Genomic DNA, 20,808 nt, shown 5'->3' on the forward strand with positions numbered 1-20,808 from the left:
TTTTGACGCCGATGTTCCAGCTTCGGAGCCAAGAATTAACGAATTAGAAATAAATTGGCGACATCAAATCCGAGAAGCTAGCATTAATGCAATTGAAAATCCAGAGATGGCATGTCAGGTCGAAGAGATTTCCGAGGATGATGATGAGAGTGAAGACGTGGTTGAAGAAGAAATGCTTGGTTTCACCGAGCTAATCACTATGCTTGATAAAATTAAGCGATCTACTATTTTTGATGATACATGCCAAGAAATGTTGTCAACCATTACGAAAAAGATTGAGGAACTTCAGCTTCAAAATAGAAAACAATCCTCAATCAAAGATTATTTCAAATAGGGAGAAAAACGTGTATTGAAAGACCTATAAGATAAATGAAATATATCTTCGTAATATAACTTGGTTTCTTAGTTTATAACCTTAGCAACACTTAAAGGTTGGTTGCAACACCGACAAATTTGAGCTGCTAAACTTACTTTACACAGCCAACTTGGGTTCTTTGCTCGATAAGCTAAATCTATTGATGTTGCCGTCTACCCTAGTGTTGCAAGTCACCCCATGATACCCGCCAGTACTACAAAAAAAGCTTTTTTGGTCAAAATTAAAATCTAAAACTAATTTTTTGGTCAACTTCCTATAAAGCGGACATCCCTCTAAAGCGGACACTTTTTTTTTCACCAATGGTGTCCGCTTTAGAGGGATTCCACTGTAATAAAAATCTATCATAAGCTACACAAATGCAAGAGAAATAATGCTGACGTCCGCAAAGAAATTCTGACAAAGTCAGCATTTGAATCATGATTTTTAATTGTCATGTGACAGATATCATCCATACCAAGTTTTATAATTTATAACCTAACACAAGGGAAGTTATGATGTTAGGGCACTAAATTATTGTGCTTGAGCATTTAATACTTTTTTCCGCGTTTGGTTACTTTCGCAGAATATCTCTTTAGTGATGTAGCTATGAAGGGGTATCCGATTTGCCTTTTTGCAAAAGTAAAGATTTACTTCAAATGGTCTGCTAGAACGTTATCTTCTTCGCGCGCGATATTTCTTAAAAGTATCTTTCTAGTGATGTATGCAAGGGTATATTCCACCTCTGCTTGTCTACTGTATCGTACATATATTTTATTTGTCTTGTTCTGCTAGGGCATCTAATATTTCAATGGAGCTAAAAATTCTCGCAAAATTTCCTTTTCATTGACTTATGAATGGGTCCAGCATTTCTGCTTTATTACTGACCAGAAGATGGTTTTCCTTTGAATTTATTTGCCCTTTTAAAGGATCTAAGATTCTATATTGTGTAGTGTATTGGTCTGGTTTCGGACCTTTGATGTGTCATTACGCAGGAAGGTATTTGTCCAGAACATCGTATCTCTTGGTGTATGGATAAGTATAGAATAATACCACTTGTTTAATGTATAGTATATCGTCTTCCCTCGGATTGTCATGTTTTAGGACATCTAATAATGTCAGTTCGAATGAACATAGAATCGCTTCTAATGAAGTATGAGTGGGTATAGCACACTGCTGTCTGTTCAATGTATTGTTTGACGACTTCCCTAAGATCGACATGCTTTGAGACTTTTAATATGTCATTTCACGAGATGGCATTTGTCTATAATATTGTTTTTGGTGTTGTATCGATGGGTACAGAATACTAACTGCTGTTTAGCATCTATTATGGGAACATATCTTTCTATTGGTGTATAGATATGTATTCAACCTCAGTGGTCTTATACTATAAAAATAACCGTTAAGGTTGCAACCACTTTCTTTGATTGGTCTGCTTTAGGACATCTAACATGCTATTCAGAGAAGAGTAATTGTCCAAGAGATTGTTTCTATAGATGAATCAATGGGTATAAAGCACTACTGCTTGTTCAGTGTATACTGTAACGTCTGTCGTCAGATTGGTCTGCCTTAAGACTTTTAATATGTTTTTTCGCGAGAGAATATTTGTCCAGAATGCAGTTTTGGTATTTTGTCAAAATATCTGTTCTATTAGTGGATGTATTTGTATCCTACCTCAATACCTCTATAGTGCAACGTGTTCCCTCAGATTGGTTTATATTGTAAAGCTTTCGCATTGATTGGTCTGCTTTAGGACTGTTGATGCGTCATTTCCAGGGAGGGTATTTCTCCATAAAATTGTTTCTATTTGTGTATGGATGTATTTCCAGCATAAGTGTTTGTGCAGGGTAAAGTATAAAATTTTCTCTTTGATTGGTCTTTTAAAATATCTCAGATCTTATTTTGCACATACCTCAACTTCTAAAAGTGTTACCTTAAATGGCGTATGGATGTGTCTCACATTTACAGACTTCTTTTAATTTTTCTGCTAGGATTTCGACCTTTACTTTCATCCAGGTTGTTTTTTAGCCATGTATTGTGGAATATCCCATTTACTTACTGGTTTAGGGAGGCTTTATTTGAATAGATCTATTAGGTCATTTTTTAAATAGTCTTATCCAAGCTGTCACTGTCGTCTCTATTGCATGTGTATATAGAACAAAACCGCCTTTTTAGTGCATACTATACATCTTTCCTCAAATCTAACGGCTTAAGACTTTTACTGTGTCATTTGCGAGGGGGTATTTGTCCAGAATATTGTTTCTATTGGTGCATAGATGTGCACCCAACCTCACTGAATGTTTAATTTAAGGCGTAAAGTCTTCTCTTGATTGGCGTGCTTCATCTTTTCGCGAAAGCGTATTCGTCCAAAGTATAGTGTCTATTTGTGAATGGATTGTTATCCAACATCAGTGTTGGTTTGGTTTATAGTGAATAGTTTTTCCTTCGATTGGTCTGCTTTGGGACTTTTGATGTGTCATTTTCTTGGAGGGTATTTAGTCAAATATGACTTCTATTGGTGGATGGATGTGTATCCAACCTCAATATTTGTTCAATTACAGTGTAAAGTCTACACATTGATTAGTCTGCTTTAGAACTTTCATTTTTTTATATCGCGGCAAAGTACTTGTCCAAAATATAGTGTCTCTTTGTGTATTGACGTGTATTCAACATCAGTGTTTGTTTAGTTTAAAGTATAAAGTCTTCTCTTGATTGGCGTGCTTGAGGACTTTTAATGTAGGACTTTTGATGTATCATTTCGCAGAAGAGTATTTTGCCATAATATCATTTCTATTGGTAAATGGATGTATACTCAACCTCAATTGTTGTTTTTTTCAATATGTGATCACTTTGCATTAATTGGTCTACTTTAGAAATTTTGATACGTCATTTCCAGGGAGAACACTTGTTTCTACTGCGGAATAATGTGGCATATTACGTTGGTTATAGCCTATCTACAAAAAAATGCATTTGTTATGTAGCGATAGAGAGTATTATAAGGGTAATATGCAATATTATGCGATATTACGTTGGTTATGGATTATTGACAGAAAAATATAATATTATTATGGAACGATTGAGAGTATTATGAAGGTATTATGCTGTATTCTGTGATATTACGTTGGTATGGCCATCGACAAAAAAAATTTGTATTTTTTATGGAACGATAGAGAGTATTATGAAGGTATTATGCAGTATTATGCGATATTACTTTGGTATGGCCATCGACAGAAAATTTATGTATTTTTTATGAATTATGAAGGTATTATGCAGTATTATGCAGTATTATGCGATATTACGTTGGTATGGCCATCGACAGAAAAAATATGTATTTTTTATGGAACGACAGAGAGTATTATGAAGGTATTATGCAGTATTATGCGATATTACGTTGGTATGGCCATCGACAGAAAATTTATGTATTTTTTATGAATTATGAAGGTATTATGCAGTATTATGCAGTATTATGCGATATTACGTTGGTATGGCCATCGACAGAAAATTTTTGTATTTTTTATGTAACGACAGAGAGTATTATGAAGGTATTATGCAGTATTATGCGATATTACGTTGGTATGGCCATCGACAGAAAATTTATGTGTTTTTTATGAATTATGAAGGTATTATGCAGTTTTATGCGATATTACGTTGTTATGGCCATCGACAGAAAATTTAAGTACTTTTTTTGAATTATAAAGGTATTATGCAGTATTATGCAGTATTATGCGATATTACGTTGGTATGGCCATCGACAGAAAATTTATGTGTTTTTTATGAATTATGAAGGTATTATGCAGTATTATGCAGTATTATGCGATATTACGTTGGTATGGCCATCGACAGAAAATTTAAGTACTTTTTTTGAATTATAAAGGTATTATGCAGTATTATGCAGTATTATGCGATATTACGTTGGTATGGCCATCGACAGAAAATTTATGTGTTTTTTATGAATTATGAAGGTATTATGCAGTATTATGCAGTATTATGCGATATTACGTTGGTATGGCCATCGACAGAAAATTTATGTGTTTTTTATGAATTATGAAGGTATTATGCAGTATTATGCGATATTACGTTGTTATGGCCATCGACAGAAAATTTAAGTACTTTTTTTGAATTATAAAGGTATTATGCAGTATTATGCAGTATTATGCGATATTACGTTGGTATGGCCATCGACAGAAAATTTATGTGTTTTTTATGAATTATGAAGGTATTATGCAGTATTATGCGATATTACGTTGTTATGGCCATCGACAGAAAATTTAAGTACTTTTTTTGAATTATAAAGGTATTATGCAGTATTATGCAGTATTATGCGATATTACGTTGGTTATGGATTATTGACAGAAAAAATATGTATTTTTTATGGAACGATAGAGAGTATTATGAAGGCATTATGCAGTATTATGCCATATTACGTTGGTATGGCCATCGACAGAAAATTTTTGTATTTTTTATGTAACGACAGAGAGTATTATGAAGGTATTATGCAGTATTATGCGATATTACGTTGGTATGGCCATCGACAGAAAATTTATGTATTTTTTATGAATTATGAAGGTATTATGCAGTATTATGCAGTATTATGCGATATTACGTTGGTATGGCCATCGACAGAAAAAATATGTATTTTTTATGGAACGACAGAGAGTATTATGAAGGTATTATGCAGTATTATGCGATATTACGTTGGTATGGCCATCGACAGAAAATTTATGTATTTTTTATGAATTATGAAGGTATTATGCAGTATTATGCAGTATTATGCGATATTACGTTGGTATGGCCATCGACAGAAAATTTTTGTATTTTTTATGTAACGACAGAGAGTATTATGAAGGTATTATGCAGTATTATGCGATATTACGTTGGTATGGCCATCGACAGAAAATTTATGTGTTTTTTATGAATTATGAAGGTATTATGCAGTATTATGCGATATTACGTTGTTATGGCCATCGACAGAAAATTTAAGTACTTTTTTTGAATTATAAAGGTATTATGCAGTATTATGCAGTATTATGCGATATTACGTTGGTATGGCCATCGACAGAAAATTTATGTGTTTTTTATGAATTATGAAGGTATTATGCAGTATTATGCAGTATTATGCGATATTACGTTGGTATGGCCATCGACAGAAAATTTAAGTACTTTTTTTGAATTATAAAGGTATTATGCAGTATTATGCAGTATTATGCGATATTACGTTGGTATGGCCATCGACAGAAAATTTATGTGTTTTTTATGAATTATGAAGGTATTATGCAGTATTATGCAGTATTATGCGATATTACGTTGGTATGGCCATCGACAGAAAATTTATGTGTTTTTTATGAATTATGAAGGTATTATGCAGTATTATGCGATATTACGTTGTTATGGCCATCGACAGAAAATTTAAGTACTTTTTTTGAATTATAAAGGTATTATGCAGTATTATGCAGTATTATGCGATATTACGTTGGTATGGCCATCGACAGAAAATTTATGTGTTTTTTATGAATTATGAAGGTATTATGCAGTATTATGCGATATTACGTTGTTATGGCCATCGACAGAAAATTTAAGTACTTTTTTTGAATTATAAAGGTATTATGCAGTATTATGCAGTATTATGCGATATTACGTTGGTTATGGATTATTGACAGAAAAAATATGTATTTTTTATGGAACGATAGAGAGTATTATGAAGGCATTATGCAGTATTATGCCATATTACGTTGGTATGGCCATCGACAGAAAATTTTTGTATTTTTTATGTAACGACAGAGAGTATTATGAAGGTATTATGCAGTATTATGCGATATTACGTTGGTATGGCCATCGACAGAAAATTTATGTATTTTTTATGAATTATGAAGGTATTATGCAGTATTATGCAGTATTATGCGATATTACGTTGGTATGGCCATCGACAGAAAATTTATGTGTTTTTTATGAATTATGAAGGTATTATGCAGTATTATGCGATATTACGTTGTTATGGCCATCGACAGAAAATTTATGTACTTTTTTTGAATTATGAAGGTATTATGCAGTATTATGCAGTATTATGCGACATTACGTTGGTTATGGATTATTGACAGAAAAAATATGTATTTTTTATGGAACGATAGAGAGTATTATGAAGGCATTATGCAGTATTATGCGATATTACGTTGGTATGGCCATCGACAGAAAATTTTTGTATTTTTTATGTAACGACAGAGAGTATTATGAAGGCATTATGCAGTATTATGCGATATTACGTTGTTATGGCCATCGACAGAAAATTTATGTACTTTTTTTGAATTATAAAGGTATTATGCAGTATTATGCAGTATTATGCGATATTACGTTGGTATGGCCATCGACAGAAAATTTATGTGTTTTTTATGAATTATGAAGGTATTATGCAGTATTATGCGATATTACGTTGTTATGGCCATCGACAGAAAATTTAAGTACTTTTTTTGAATTATGAAGGTATTATGCAGTATTATGCAGTATTATGCGATATTACGTTGGTATGGCCATCGACAGAAAATTTATGTATTTTTTATGAATTATGAAGGTATTATGCAGTATTATGCAGTATTATGCGATATTACGTTGGTATGACCATCGACAGAAAAAATATGTATTTGTTATATAGAGAGGATGTCGGATAATGCGGTTTCATTTGTCGGGTCCATTTGGTTGGAGAAGTATGACTGAACGTCTGTCGGCTTTTTATGTCGATAAAGTATGAAGGTTGTTAGTTATGTTGTACGTCGTGTGTCGGGACCACTTAGCCCGGTGCTAAATGAAGTCGTTGCCGCGTTCCAAGATTGGGCAGAACATCGGTACCGGCAAAAAAATATGATAAAATTTTACCATTGCCATGATTTTACGGAACAATATTTTAAAACAGGTTAACACTAAGAAGCAGGAAAATACAATCTTCATTGTTTACAGACTTATTGGAAACTCAGTTTATTAAATTTTGTTTAGATAAAAAAAATCGTACACATCCTTCAAAAAACTGCAAGTTTTTGCATAAGGAATCGGTGTTTTGAGAAATGATCACGCATACGAATCATGCATAGTGCCTAATATGGCTTAAAAGGCGGTAGGTCTACGAAATAGGCCAATCAGATTTTGTCATCTATAAAACTTCGTACCTATTCGACTTATTGCAATGTATTATAGTTTTTCAGGATTCCTGAGCACGAGGAGCGATGGTGCACCGAAAATATTTTGCAAAGACGACTTTAAACATTTTGTGGAGCTGAAGCTGTGCAGCTCTCAAAAAATTTCAAATCACTCTCTTTTGATTCAGGGACAGTTTTCTTATTTCTTTTTTCCCGAAAGGGAATGCAGAGTAATGACAGTCAGGCATGTTTGCTCCTTTCTCCACTGCAAACTAAAGATGTTGTTTCTCGTAAGCAATTTCTAGAGGAGCTGGAAAAAGAATTTGACGATGATCTGGAGAAGGAGAAAAATAGACATTTGAATGGACATAACCATAACAGTGTAAATAACAGTAATATTTGCAATACTACAAGTTTTTATCCTGTACTTTTACGACTTGCACATGAATGCCCATTTCACGATGTACGATTGGCATGCGAAGGAATTCTTCTAAAGCTTGAGGTAAATTCTTGCGCACATAGCTTAACTTGTTTAAAAAGTTGTGTGACAGCTAACAGTCAGGGTCTGTATTTAATTAAGACTAACTACAAGGTATGTACAGACAAGGTACTTGAATAGACTATTAATGAAATGTCACTAATCTAATTTCAGTGTGTGACTCTCAAACAAATACTAAATAAAATTCCCTGGGACAAATTTAACAAAGGAACAAATATGGTGTCTTTTTGCATAGAGTGGCATGCAGCAAGAGAACCTATTATGCTACAGATTATTTAATCGGCGAGACATAATCTCATTTGCCACAATGCTTTAACCTTTTTTTATAAAAAAAGAGGCGAAACACCATCAGAAAAACCTAAATGCTGAATTAAGGGACTGTCCCCATCATTGTTTTACATTTTTTATGAATTATAATCATGATTATTTCAAGATTATTTTTCTTTGTACGATCCTATTTTGATGTTTTCTATGGTGATTTTTTGCTTGTTCCGATAACGTTTTCTTGGTTTTTAAAGGAGCAACTGTGATTTTTTTGCTTTCTACGATCTTCTTTTTTATTTATTTTATTTTCAATTGATCAACTGTGACCTTTATGCTTCCTATGACCCCAGTTTGCTTTCTGCAATCTTGTTTTGTTATTTTTGTCATGAAAAGCGGATATTTACCTTATTTATTTTTGGAACAATCTGGAGACTTGAGAGAAATGTGCATACCTTGTAATTATTTTTTAAAAGCGATTTGGGAACAATTACAAAATAGTAGCCATCTAATAAATAAGTTATCGATTTTCCCTGACTAACTAGTTGTGTTTATAAATGTTGGTGTACATTGTCTACATCCAGTTATACTATATTGTATAATCTTAAATGTCCAGTGGCTGTTGTTGTAATAGTAATCCATACTTTGTGGTCAGCCTAGCTGAATGAGTTGTGAATTTTTGCAAATTTCTATATACATACACGCCTCCTGATAGGCAAGAAAAGAAGAAAGGACATAATATACCTCCCCAGTGCCATTTTTACCACTGATAGAAATGGTAAAAATATTGGTAGAAAAATAATTATTTTTGCCAAATTTTCAAGCCTGTTAATCAACATCACTCTGTTCAATGGTTTCATACATATATTACATTTAATCCACAAAACAAAGCAATTTTTTTTCTTAATACTACAAATATCTCGACAAAAAATGTCCAACTATAAAAAATATAATGATCAATAAAAACATTGCTTATACACGTATCTCAAAATATTCTTTCCCTTGAATTTTCTTTTTATCAAACAAAAACATTAAGATTGGCTTTGGATAAAACTTTCAAACTATCAGATATGCTAATAGATTGTGGGGATTGGTAGCTCAGTCTGTAGACAGTGAACTCACATTCGAAAGAAATTTCAAAAAATTATTTTAGCTCAAATGTGCACTTTAAGCACTTTACAAGGATCTTGACAGATAATATCCCTCTAAATTAACAAAGCTAACCAAATAAAACATAAATCACAACAACTGCCATCAACAATTTGAGGTTCTTATCAATCAGAAAGTTGACCTTCTTTAAAAACAAGGAACATTGCTAGATAAGCAGCAAAGAATCTGTTTGTACTGTTGTTTGTATGTTTTTACTAGTTTTTTATGTTCTCTAACTGTTGTTTATTTGATTTTACTTATTCTTATCAGAACAAAGGTGTTAGGATTCCCCGAAGAAAAGTATTTGGTCCATCAAAGTTTATATCTACCAAAGATGTAAGTTAATTTTTTAGAATTATAGGGAAATAGCTTTCTTATCGTGAGTAATTGTACAATCAGGGCATAAAAAGGGATGGAAGGATTAAGTGAGTAAGTTTACAGTGGTAAAAAACATGCTAAGTTGTCCAAGTTGGTAAAAATGCTGAAATGTATTTTTCTCTGACTGAAATTTATTGAGTGTTAATATACATGTATCAAGTTTCTTTGCCCTTAGAAACAGAGTTAAGCACTGTATTTCTGACACCTAGGGCTGAAATATGTCATCACATTTTTTATTATAATTTATTCTGAAGTTATTCTGAAGTTATACCAGAACCTTAAAAATGAGAATATTTTTTGGGACATAGAAATCCAACAATTTTTTATATGCTACCACATTTTTTTCAAAATAATGTGGTAGCATATTTAGGTAAGGCTGTGCTGGGGGTATTATTTTAACTTAGTTCCAGTACTGGAAATTACTTTTTCTATTAGTATTTTTTTCTTCATTACATTTAACAAAAATCATGAAAAAAAATTTTATACCATAAAATATATTTATTTGACTTTTAAATGGTGTAGTTTTACTTTAAAGAAAATAAAGACTTTCTTTGGAATTTCTCAATTATAACAAACATACTTAATGACATTAAAACTTATAATGGCTGTAACATCCATACACTGTAAAAAAAATCCTACCTTTCCCATCAATTTTTATTCAAAACAAACATAAACCAAACTTTATTTCATGTAAACATGTTGAAGCACAGCTTTGTTCATTTTAAATGTTTGCGTGGTTAGAGACTAGTTAAAAGAGTTTGACGTCAATGTATGCTCATACTACTTTTAGGACTAAAAACAAGAAAAAGCATAAACCCCCTAAAATAACACTGTCTTTTTATTTTATTTCATGTGGAATACATAATGTAAATTTCTTTCTAGTCCTTCCATATATTCTTCAAACTTTTTCCAAAACAATTTTTTTACTGAAAATGGTGACTCCAAGCAATAAAATATATACGTAAATATGTTGGTTTTCGCAAAAAAGCAGAAGTTCTAGAGGTGGATTGTCATTGGAGAGCATGAAAACTGATGAAATGTATTTATAGTAATTCTACAGGTTTCATATTACAATTACATTTTTTTGCTTTTCCAGGGGATATCATTGATTTTATCTCTGTTACCTTGTTAATGATATATCCTAGATATCCAATCTCCTTCTCCTTTTTAATGGTTTTGACCACAAACCTTTTTGTCAGTTTTGAATAACACACTAAAAATAATGGTTTTATAGTGTCTTCCTTCCAATTAAAGTTTGAATTAATGTGATAATCAGATTTGTTCCAATAATTTCTTGACAACCTAAAGCCCAGGGTTACTTTAAAAGGCAAGAACCCCCGTGATTGAGGTTGATTTCTTGGAGAAAGTTTACTCACATGTTCTTGGATTCAATTATCATTGTGATTAAGAATTGCGAGTTGTGTGCCAGCAAGCATTTTCTCAATTCTGAAAAAGTGCTTTTAGGTAAATACCTAATATTCAAAGCTTGAAATACGTGAAGCATAGTTCTGTGGATTTGTTCATTCATTTGTTCAAGGTATTTAACCAACTTACCTTGTGTGACAGTTTAATAAGGGCAGTATGTGCAGGTGATCCCATTGTCATCCACTCTTTTGATCGTATTTCATCAACACCTAATTTGCAATGGCCACACTTTTTATAGATGGTGTTATGTGGTGAAAACATGTTTATTTGCTGTGTGATGGACCACAGAACAAATCTTTCGGCTAACTCTTTTCTGTTTCTATTACACATTAGTATAGCCAAATACAGGTGGTTCACTACAGCTGGAGCCCAGCGTGTAAATGAGAATGACATAATATACACCTCCAAGTTTTAAAGAAATGGTGGATCATATATATTTACCTTTTTTTTAGATGCCGTGATCATTTTTTTCAAGTTTTTTTCTTCCCCGTGTGCCTTGGGTCAAATTGATAAATGATTTCTGTGAATCTTAGATTTTTCCGCATTAATTTTTTTATAGACGCATATTTGTCTTTAGAAATCAAGAGAATATGCAGATCTAAGTCATATTAAATGCTATTTGTACATCTCAAAACCCTTCTCTTACATTGCCTGTGGCAAAGTGACTTTCTATGAAAACAAGGGTAAACTTTCAAAAAGCACTTTCAGGCCTATCAATAAGAAAATAACACCAGAACAATAAATCACTTCCCTAAGGTTACAATATTTTAAACTGGGCGAGCAACCTGAATAAATAGAATAAGTTTATAATTGCATATTTTATCACACAGTCTTTTTTATCTATTTTATTTTATCTTTTTTTTATATATATTGATTCTTTTTTACTGTAAATTATAAGAAAGATAACATTGATTTCCATGTGAGATGAATTGATATTGCTCAGCCAGAAAAACTTTTTTGGAATTGGGGGAGCAATTATTGGCTCATCTAGTTTCTCATTTCTTAGAATTGGGTGAGCCTTTGCGTGCACAAGAGCAATTGCCCTTCCCGTATTTATCGGTCTGCACTTTTATTCTAAGTGTAAAGGAGAATTAAGCCCACATTTTTTTTCTTTGGAAATATCTTGTACAAAAAAAATTGAAATTCTTTGCATTTAAATCCCTTTTCTAGCATAAAAGTTGACAACAGTAATCACCGTGTTTAAATCAAAACAATGTCTGCGATGGAGATCTATGACGTATTTTACGCTCATTTTAATTTTTTGATCTCTTTTCGTCTCTTTTAAAGTTGTTTTCACAATGTGAACAAACGTAACGGTTCAAAAAATAACCCTTGTCCATTGTAAATTACTTCGCTTTTTCGTTGTTATTATTCTCGTTATATGTCAACCAATTCTTTGCAACCGTTATATTTTCCATTTGGATCAGGAAATTCTTCCCTTATTTTTCACACAACACATCACCACGCAACATCCTTTTCCAAGCCTTTCATAATAATGTACCCAGGCCATGTACTTTCCACAACGAATCAAAGAAGAAGAATGTTTTGTTTTTTTGTGGTATGAGAAATATGGTCTTTGAAAATATTTACGAGAAACATATTTTTTGAAGAAAAACTTACTTATTAGTATATGTGGGTGGATGGGTGGACAGTTTGTTATATTTTTTCTGGTATTGTCGATGTCGTATGTTGGCTGTCTCAAACATAAAATTTCAAAATTCTTGTGCATTGTGATGCATTTGTTATCATTCAACTTGTCGTTCAATAAATTGGAAAATTCTTGGCAACACTTGCATTCCACAAGAGCGAAGGAATTAAAAATATTGCAGCATGCACAGGTATACCAATGCAAATTTTCAAGTCTGCTTGAATTCCATTTGTCTTCTTCTTCATCGCTATCACAAGATTCATAAGTCACTTTTTCAAGCTCTGCTTTGGAGTATTCTGGCTCATTCATGTAACATTTTGTTACTTCTGTTTCACTAGAGTCACTTGAATATTCTAAAAATAGGAGTGTCAGAGCAGGAGCTGAAATTTTCCACATCCTGCAGCTTTTGCTTCTTTGGCGTAAGATACGCCACGATATAACAGAATCCAGAATCAGCCTTGGCTTAAGAAAATTTAAATAGCCCTCACGGTTCACTCATAGAAGAGGAAACTTTCATATTAAAATCAATCCAAATAATATTTTTCAAAATTTTGACCAGAATTTGGGAAAGGAACATAATGTTACCGAAATAATGCATTGAATTTTGAGGCTTAATTCCCCTTTAAGAAAACTATGTTGAAATTATATAAGTGTCGATGGCTTAGGCTGTACTGCAAGTTGCATTGTGACCAGGACTGTCATATTGACCATTCACTGCAAGCTCTAATTTTGAGACTTGGAGTTGTTGGTCTTTCCTTCAGACATAATCAATTGCAGGAAATATCTAGTTGTACAATGTTGAAAGAACATCTGCCTGGATGGAAATCACAGTTTTAGAATTTCAGATAATTTGTGTAGTTTTGGAAAACGGATTCCGGATTCCAGACAGTTCTGCAGCTACAGCAATCAGCAAATTTCCAAGCCCCTTTTGTTCCATGTAACCTTGGTTGAGATGACCACTTGTATAAGTACAACCTAAATTGACAAAAATGCAGAATAATATTGAAAGTACTACTGAAAAGCCTTGTCCTTGATCTATCCCAGCCAATATAAAAACTAAGACAGATTACGAACCTTTAATGCAAGTGAAATTTAAGGTCAACTGAGTACCAGTGTTTCTAGAGCCAGTGAAACAGCCTTCATGAAATTAAAAAGATAATATTTTAAGTAAACAAGTTACTTAAAAGCCTGATAAGTAGATTGTAGTCATAAACCTAACCTCTTCCTGTGACTTTTTTACTTTTTTTTTTTTTGTTATTCTTTGCTTTAGTTTTTCGTGACAAGGAAATATTGATGGCACATCTTATCTAGATTCAAAACTTAGGGCCCAGTTTTCACACAAATATTTTCGAAGACTTACTTCATATTCAATGATTTGCAATTATTTTACCTTCTTAATATAATATTAAAACAATAATAAAACAATTGTCAATAAAAAATCTATATATTTCCAATTTTTTTCTTTCTCTTTACATTATTTTTTCCCAATTTGTACAAGTTACTTCTATTTTCAATGCTTCGAATCGGCTGAGAAAGTAATAATGATTCGATCGAATCTACCTTTTTGGCAACAGTCGTAAAACTCACATTTTTTTGTTGATAAATACATTGATCTGAAAATTAACTGAATGTTTGATATAAGCAGTCACAACAAGTTTATTTTTGTCAAAACAAAGTGAGGGGTGGTGAATGATGAATTTTAAGGATGATGTGTGATGATTTTATTTTACATTAAGAACATGTTACTAAGTATGCTTGTTCTTTTTAAAAAATACAGGTTTTAGTTATTATTACTTCTTTATTTAAAAAACAAACAAAATAGTTCTAAACATCAAAGTTTCTAATACAAGATGTTCAAGAAGCGCAAGGAGAAATAATTGTAGATCATGGGTACTTTTTCAGTTATTACTGCATTTGTATAGACACGGAAACCTTTTTTATTATTCATCTTTCTAACAATACTGTCATAGTCAAGAAATATTATCTAGTCAATCTCACAAATGAATTTCTTAAAATATAATTTTATTCTAGTGTGTTTCAATCGATACAACGGATGATGAGGTTCATGGCTGTTTTGTTGATGCATTTCTTTTTAATGGACGTACGTCTCACATACATCAGTTACTAGGATACCATATTCAATATTTGTCGTGTTTTTTGCAGTTTGAATCATTGTTGATGCGCTGCAATGGTTCACTGAGAATCGACTGGAGATATTATATTGGGATCATGGTAGGCATTTATATTAATAATAAACAAGCAAATAAATGAATAAACTGATTATTATGAAATGCCATATTGTATTTTGTCTAGCATCTGAATTTTAAAAATTAGCATCAGCCCATTCTTTAATTTTATTGTGAGGAGATTAAATTTATAACAACAGCATTTTTTTATTTCAGGGTGCAGCCAGGCATCAATGTGATATCCTAATACAAGAGTGCGAAAAGATGTTCCTGATGATGGATGGCGATCCACAGTGGTTAAATGGGGTACAAAATGTTCCTGTAAAACTGCAGAAATTAACCAAACTAAGCAAAATACTTGCACACCAACCTTGGTTGCTATCAGAGCCTGTAATAAAGGTAAGCTATTTTGTTTTGTGTCAAAAGTTTTCTTTCTTGGTGTACAGAGAATAGCCTGTGAGAAATGTATAGCAGACAGCATGTGAAAACATTTATAATCATTTTTGCAACAAGACTGTCTTTAAGAAATTAACCATTTGTTGTTCTCCAACTGACCTTTACAATCTCTCTCTAACCAGAAATATTTTGTTTCTGGATTTTTCAATATTCCTTTTTTTTCCTAATTTCTTGCCATTTTAAACTAAAAATAGTTTAATAGTTAACCATAAATAACGGATTTAATGCTGGGGCACATATTTAAAGATTTCGTCTTGACAGGGGGCGCTTATTGGACAGGGGCAGTTAATGTTGTAGAGCTTTTTTAAGATTAGGATGTCCTAATATGTTGAACCAAGCAGAATACAGTAAAAAAGAGGGCGCAAGGAGGACATAGAGTACAATGAAACAATTTTTTTTTCAACACAGTCCTTATTTAAAATTTTAAAGCAGGCATGAGTACAGGTAAGAGTTGTATCTAAGCACTAAAACAAAAAAGTATAAAAAACTTGGAATTATTGTACAGCAGTTAGCTCAAACCAACACACACAGTATAAAAGAAGGTCCAGTGAGTGCTTGATCGCACTGGAAATTAATCTATATGAGCAAATTAATTTTGTGTGGCCAAGTGTAATCATCCTTTTGTTATTTCTAATTGTGACAGAATAAGATTGTCACAATATTTTTTGGAGGGCTGGAACATTATTATTTTAGTTTTGATTGTAAAAGTATGTTTGGGACATTGCATGTATCCTGGAAGAAACTCTTTAATTAACTAGTCTTATGTGTAGTCTTATGTGAGCAGTAATTGCGTCTCTGAACCTGAACCTTTGCTGCAAGCCTAATCATAAAAGTTGAGAAAGAATTGGTAGTAATTATTTGGTCCTAAATCACTTTTCTAGGACTTGTTAGTGGGTCCTCCTGCTGAGACATGGTCTGTATCTGAATTAATCCATGCCATTGTTATATTGGTACACTATCAAACGTTATCTGGTTTTGTTTTTGGTTGTGGAATAACACCAGAAATTGACTCTAAAAATGGACATTCTCAACGTAGCCAATCATCTGGTGAATGCAGTTCTGGTACTGAAGTATTGACACCTACCAAACTTAGAGCACCATCCCTAGATACAAAGGAACAATCGGATACGACAGCGGGTTTGTTCCAAAAGATCCAAAAAATTAAACGTGAGGAAACAGATAACTCACAAGAGGAGGAAGAAAGTGAAAAGTTGCGCCAGTTCCAGGAAGTTGAAACAAAAGAACGTATGTTTATTTTTGTAACATTGCTATAATACATAAATGTTACTTTGAACTTTATTAACACTTATGTCTATTCTGTTTAACAGTGGATGATGAATCGATGGAAGGGGACTCATTCTCCATTGATAGTGACTACGATAGATACATAGAAGACAAAAATTTTCATTATGAAGAATTTGCTAAAAGAAAAACCAAAGATATTGAAGTTTTCAGAGCTCAAGTAAAGCCCATGTTTAGTTTAAATTCTTTTTGTTTTGCCACTTGACAGCTTCAGTGGAGCATTGAATAGGGACTAACTTTATTTCATTATTTCAAAAATAAGAATGAATTATTTTTTGTTTTTTGAAACACGATGACCTCATTGCAGATGTTTATGAGCCAAACCTTCATCTGACATATCTTATATTTTTGTTTTTCCTTCCTAAATGTTTTTGTTGTTTATTTTTCAGGATTATAGTTGGCAACAGCATTGTTTTGCTTTTATTAACCGTTTATTTCCTGAGATGGGAACGTTATTAGATGATAAATTTCGGTGTTCCTTTAATTTAACTTATAACACGTAAGTTACTGTTCTCGTATGTGTAACAACGTTTCAGAGAAACCTTCTAGACAACCTACTAACTTTATATAGAACGGATTCTTTAGCAATATGTCAATCCTGTGCAATGTTTGAAATGAATTAATAGTGAAAATAATTTCTATTTATATTATCTGTTAGTGTCTCTTCTTTACCATAGAATGGGAGACAGCATTACAGATGTAGACACGTCAAAATTTCGCCTGGCCACATGGAATTATATTCATTTAGTTTATGGCATCTTTCACGATGACTACGTGTATTATGAGGTAAATATTCAAGTGAAACATCAAGATTGCTGCGTTGGGAAAGAGGCTATTAAAAAACGATGGACCGGTTTCATATACGAACAAGCTATTTTACTTAACAAACCTTAAAATAAACAAATTGAAATAAAATTCTGGCCAGGTAAAGTAAGTTTTTCCCCAGAGAAGTTGATGCCTAACGTGATATTTGCCTGATAATGTATGCAAATTTTTTTTTTTTTAATGTTAGCCTATAGTACCCATTTGAAGGATCTCACAGAGGTCGTAAGGGACGAATGCCTTTTTTATATTAAGCATTAAATTTGAAGGTGAAAAAGGTTCTTGCAATTTTTTAATTTTTATTTTAGGTCAATAAATTACTGGAAAAAGCTTATAAATCCTATATAAAAAAGGTACGTCGTTTTCTCAGTTTTACCTCCCTTTTTTAAGCAACTCTTGCCTTCCAATTTACCTTATTTGGGAGTAAGAGATAGGATTTGAGCTTGAAAATCACACTTAAACCTTGTTCCACTCTGCTTAAGAAGTAGGAAAAAATGTCTGTTATTTTTGAAATTTAATCGATTGCTAAATTTATTTGTTTTTGTAGAACATCAAAAGAATAGTTGAGCAGAAAAACCAATCAAATTGCATGTTTTCTTCCCATTTGTTGAATCGAAATACACCTTTACATTAAACTCTGCTTAAACGTCCTGGATTTTAATTTTTATATTTATAGTTAATGTTGATACTAATTTTTTTTCCAGGTGGCGTGTTTTCCGGAGAGAACTACATTTTTAGACTACCACGACTATTACACAGACCTCTTACCCTCGGAAAAGGTATAAACCTAAAGATTTAGGGTTCTTCCTAAGTCGGTATTATTTTTTCAAATTTAATAAATGTTCAACTTGTACACTGGCCAGTTTCACCAAGAAGGTCTTTTAAACCTTGGTTTTACGCCTTGGTAAAAAATAAACAACATTCACCACGGCGTTTTAATTTAGTGCGTTGGTCATTTTTTAATCCCTTGCTAAGTCCCGTAAAAGATGTTCAAAGTGTGTGTGGTTCTTTCTTAGCGTTTAGAATGAGACTAGGTGTAAGGACTTGGTCGGTTTTCTAGTTAAGTTCTTGTGTGCTTGCATGGTATTCGTAACTTATTAAATGCATTAGTGGCGGTAGGAACTGAACTGAAGGGGTTATCCTGAGTAAAACGTAATAAATAAGCAAATAAAATACTGCTTGCTTCTTGGAAATTTTAAAAATTATTAAGAAACTTGCTTGTTTTGTCAAATTCTCACTTCATACTCAGAGTATATTGTTATTCGGGTTAGAATCGGCGTGAGAGCAGGGACCAATCCTCGTCTTGTAGCCTTGGTAGTGGTTACTTTACTAATCCATGTTCGGCTTCCTCTTTCTTTAGGTCCACATCAATTTGCTAGTTCTGGAGTCACGAATGCAGGCTATTTTGTTGTATGCATCACGTAGTATCATGAAGTACATGAACCAGTGTTGAGCGCATGAAGCTTCATATATGCTTGCGTACGCACGTTTAAACGTAAGAAAAAATGTGGTGTGAATGCAGGATTTTTTTCTTATAGAAATTATACTAAATTTTAAAGGTTAGTTTCCACTAGGTGTTCTTAGACGCTTCGAGAAATATAATGACGAATGCATGTGTAACCAACCTAGTGTAGACTGACCTTCGTTTCTTTATATAAAAAAAAGAATTAATTTCACTAATTTTTGTTACCGATTTTCTATTGAAAATGAAAAAATGTTATTTCTGTTTAGTTTGTTAAAATATAAACTGTATATTAGCCAGAATGTTTCCGTCCTGTTTTTATATTATTTAGCATTATACTTTCAACAGATTACTGTTCTGAAGCCTATTCAGTTTTTGTGAACGTTAAACGAGAATAATTCTCAATGTAGTACGTATTCTTCATGTTGTGGCTGAATTCTTATATTTTATACCAATAAATAAGATAAACCTGGTCATTTAAGTAGACTTATTATTCAATATGTCAAAAGTTTAATTTGGTTAAAACGAAAAACACTTTTTATGTTGTAACGATATTCTGAATATTCTTATTGTTGTGTATTAGCATTATCTTGATTATTAATCTCGATCATTAATTTCTATTTATTTACTTTCTGCTAAAATAAACAGGGAACATAAAAATATATACCTGCAATAAAGACGAGTCAATTAGACGGGTTTTTAGTCGACAATAGAAACGTCGTGTGTTAAGAGCCTTAACAGTAGAATTGTGGTGTGTTTAAAGCCTTGATGACGTTTTTAGTCTTCTTTTTATTATCTTTTGATTTTTTAACTGGAATATGTTGTATGTTTTTAACCGGTGTACACAAAAAACATCTAGATATAATATTGCATCGCCTATCAAATCATGTGTACGTTTTTATGTGTTTAGTGTGCGCATGCGTATCGTTGAACGTTCAAAAACGTGTCTTTTTGAGTCGTAATTAGTTTAGCCGGGTGTTTTCGGTTTTTAGGCATTCAATTTTACATTCTTGTATTCAAAGCAAAAGTACTGTTCAGTTATGGCAAAAATTATTTCATTTTTAAAAGAGATTTTTTATATAATGTGCATTAAGCACTAGTGTTTGAAAAAAAAGCATTTCCGCTAGAGAATGACTGTCTTACGTTTACAATTTATCTCAACCCTACATCAAAATTCAGTTCAAAATATTGTATGGATTACACATGCACAAAGTAAAATGTTCTTCCATTCGAACATGTTAAACAAATTTTCAAGTTACTTGTGTCTTCAAATGGCGACCGTGTATTTCCCAAAATTATTGTGACGTATTAACTTAACGCGAACGCGAATCGAAAACAGACCGTTAATTATTGTTGTGTTATTTCTTCTCATTTTTTCATAACACGCTATATAGTTGTTATTGTCTCCATACCCAAATCTTAAAATAATGTGTGTTGATCGCTTTAATTGGAGAAACACCTGTGATGCGAAGGAACTTGCGTTTTTGGCGTATTTTGAGCGTGTTCGCAAATATTGCAAAATCATTTTCGCTGAGATTACTCGTAAAGTATTCGTTTTTGTGATTCTCAAAAGTTCGATCAATTTACTTGATGTGTTTAAGGATTAATACAACTATGCAATATTATGATTCAGGTTAGTTTAGCAAAAAGCAAATATTTTGACGTATGACATTCGCAAAAGTTGATTCGCGCAAATTTTTCCTAATCACACGTTCGCAAAATTTTATCTAATAAATCTCACGAATTT

At 32.4% G+C, this 20,808-nt stretch overlaps 1 protein-coding gene across 1 annotated transcript; it reads left to right on the forward strand.

The window, feature by feature from the left end:
• Positions 1-6,927: 6,927 nt before the first annotated feature.
• On the forward strand, positions 6,928-19,945 carry LOC130644529 (sestrin-1-like). Its single transcript, XM_057450176.1, has 11 exons — positions 6,928-7,975; positions 9,653-9,718; positions 14,865-15,065; positions 15,236-15,418; positions 16,357-16,720; positions 16,804-16,937; positions 17,167-17,276; positions 17,455-17,563; positions 17,908-17,952; positions 18,304-18,378; positions 18,960-19,945. Exons 1-11 carry the CDS (start codon positions 7,697-7,699, stop codon positions 19,050-19,052), a joined length of 1,659 nt encoding a protein of 552 aa, XP_057306159.1. The 5' UTR covers positions 6,928-7,696; the 3' UTR covers positions 19,053-19,945.
• Positions 19,946-20,808: the final 863 nt, after the last annotated feature.

Source organism: Hydractinia symbiolongicarpus, chromosome 5, assembly GCF_029227915.1.
Source record: "Hydractinia symbiolongicarpus strain clone_291-10 chromosome 5, HSymV2.1, whole genome shotgun sequence".
NCBI lineage: Eukaryota > Metazoa > Cnidaria > Hydrozoa > Anthoathecata > Hydractiniidae > Hydractinia > Hydractinia symbiolongicarpus.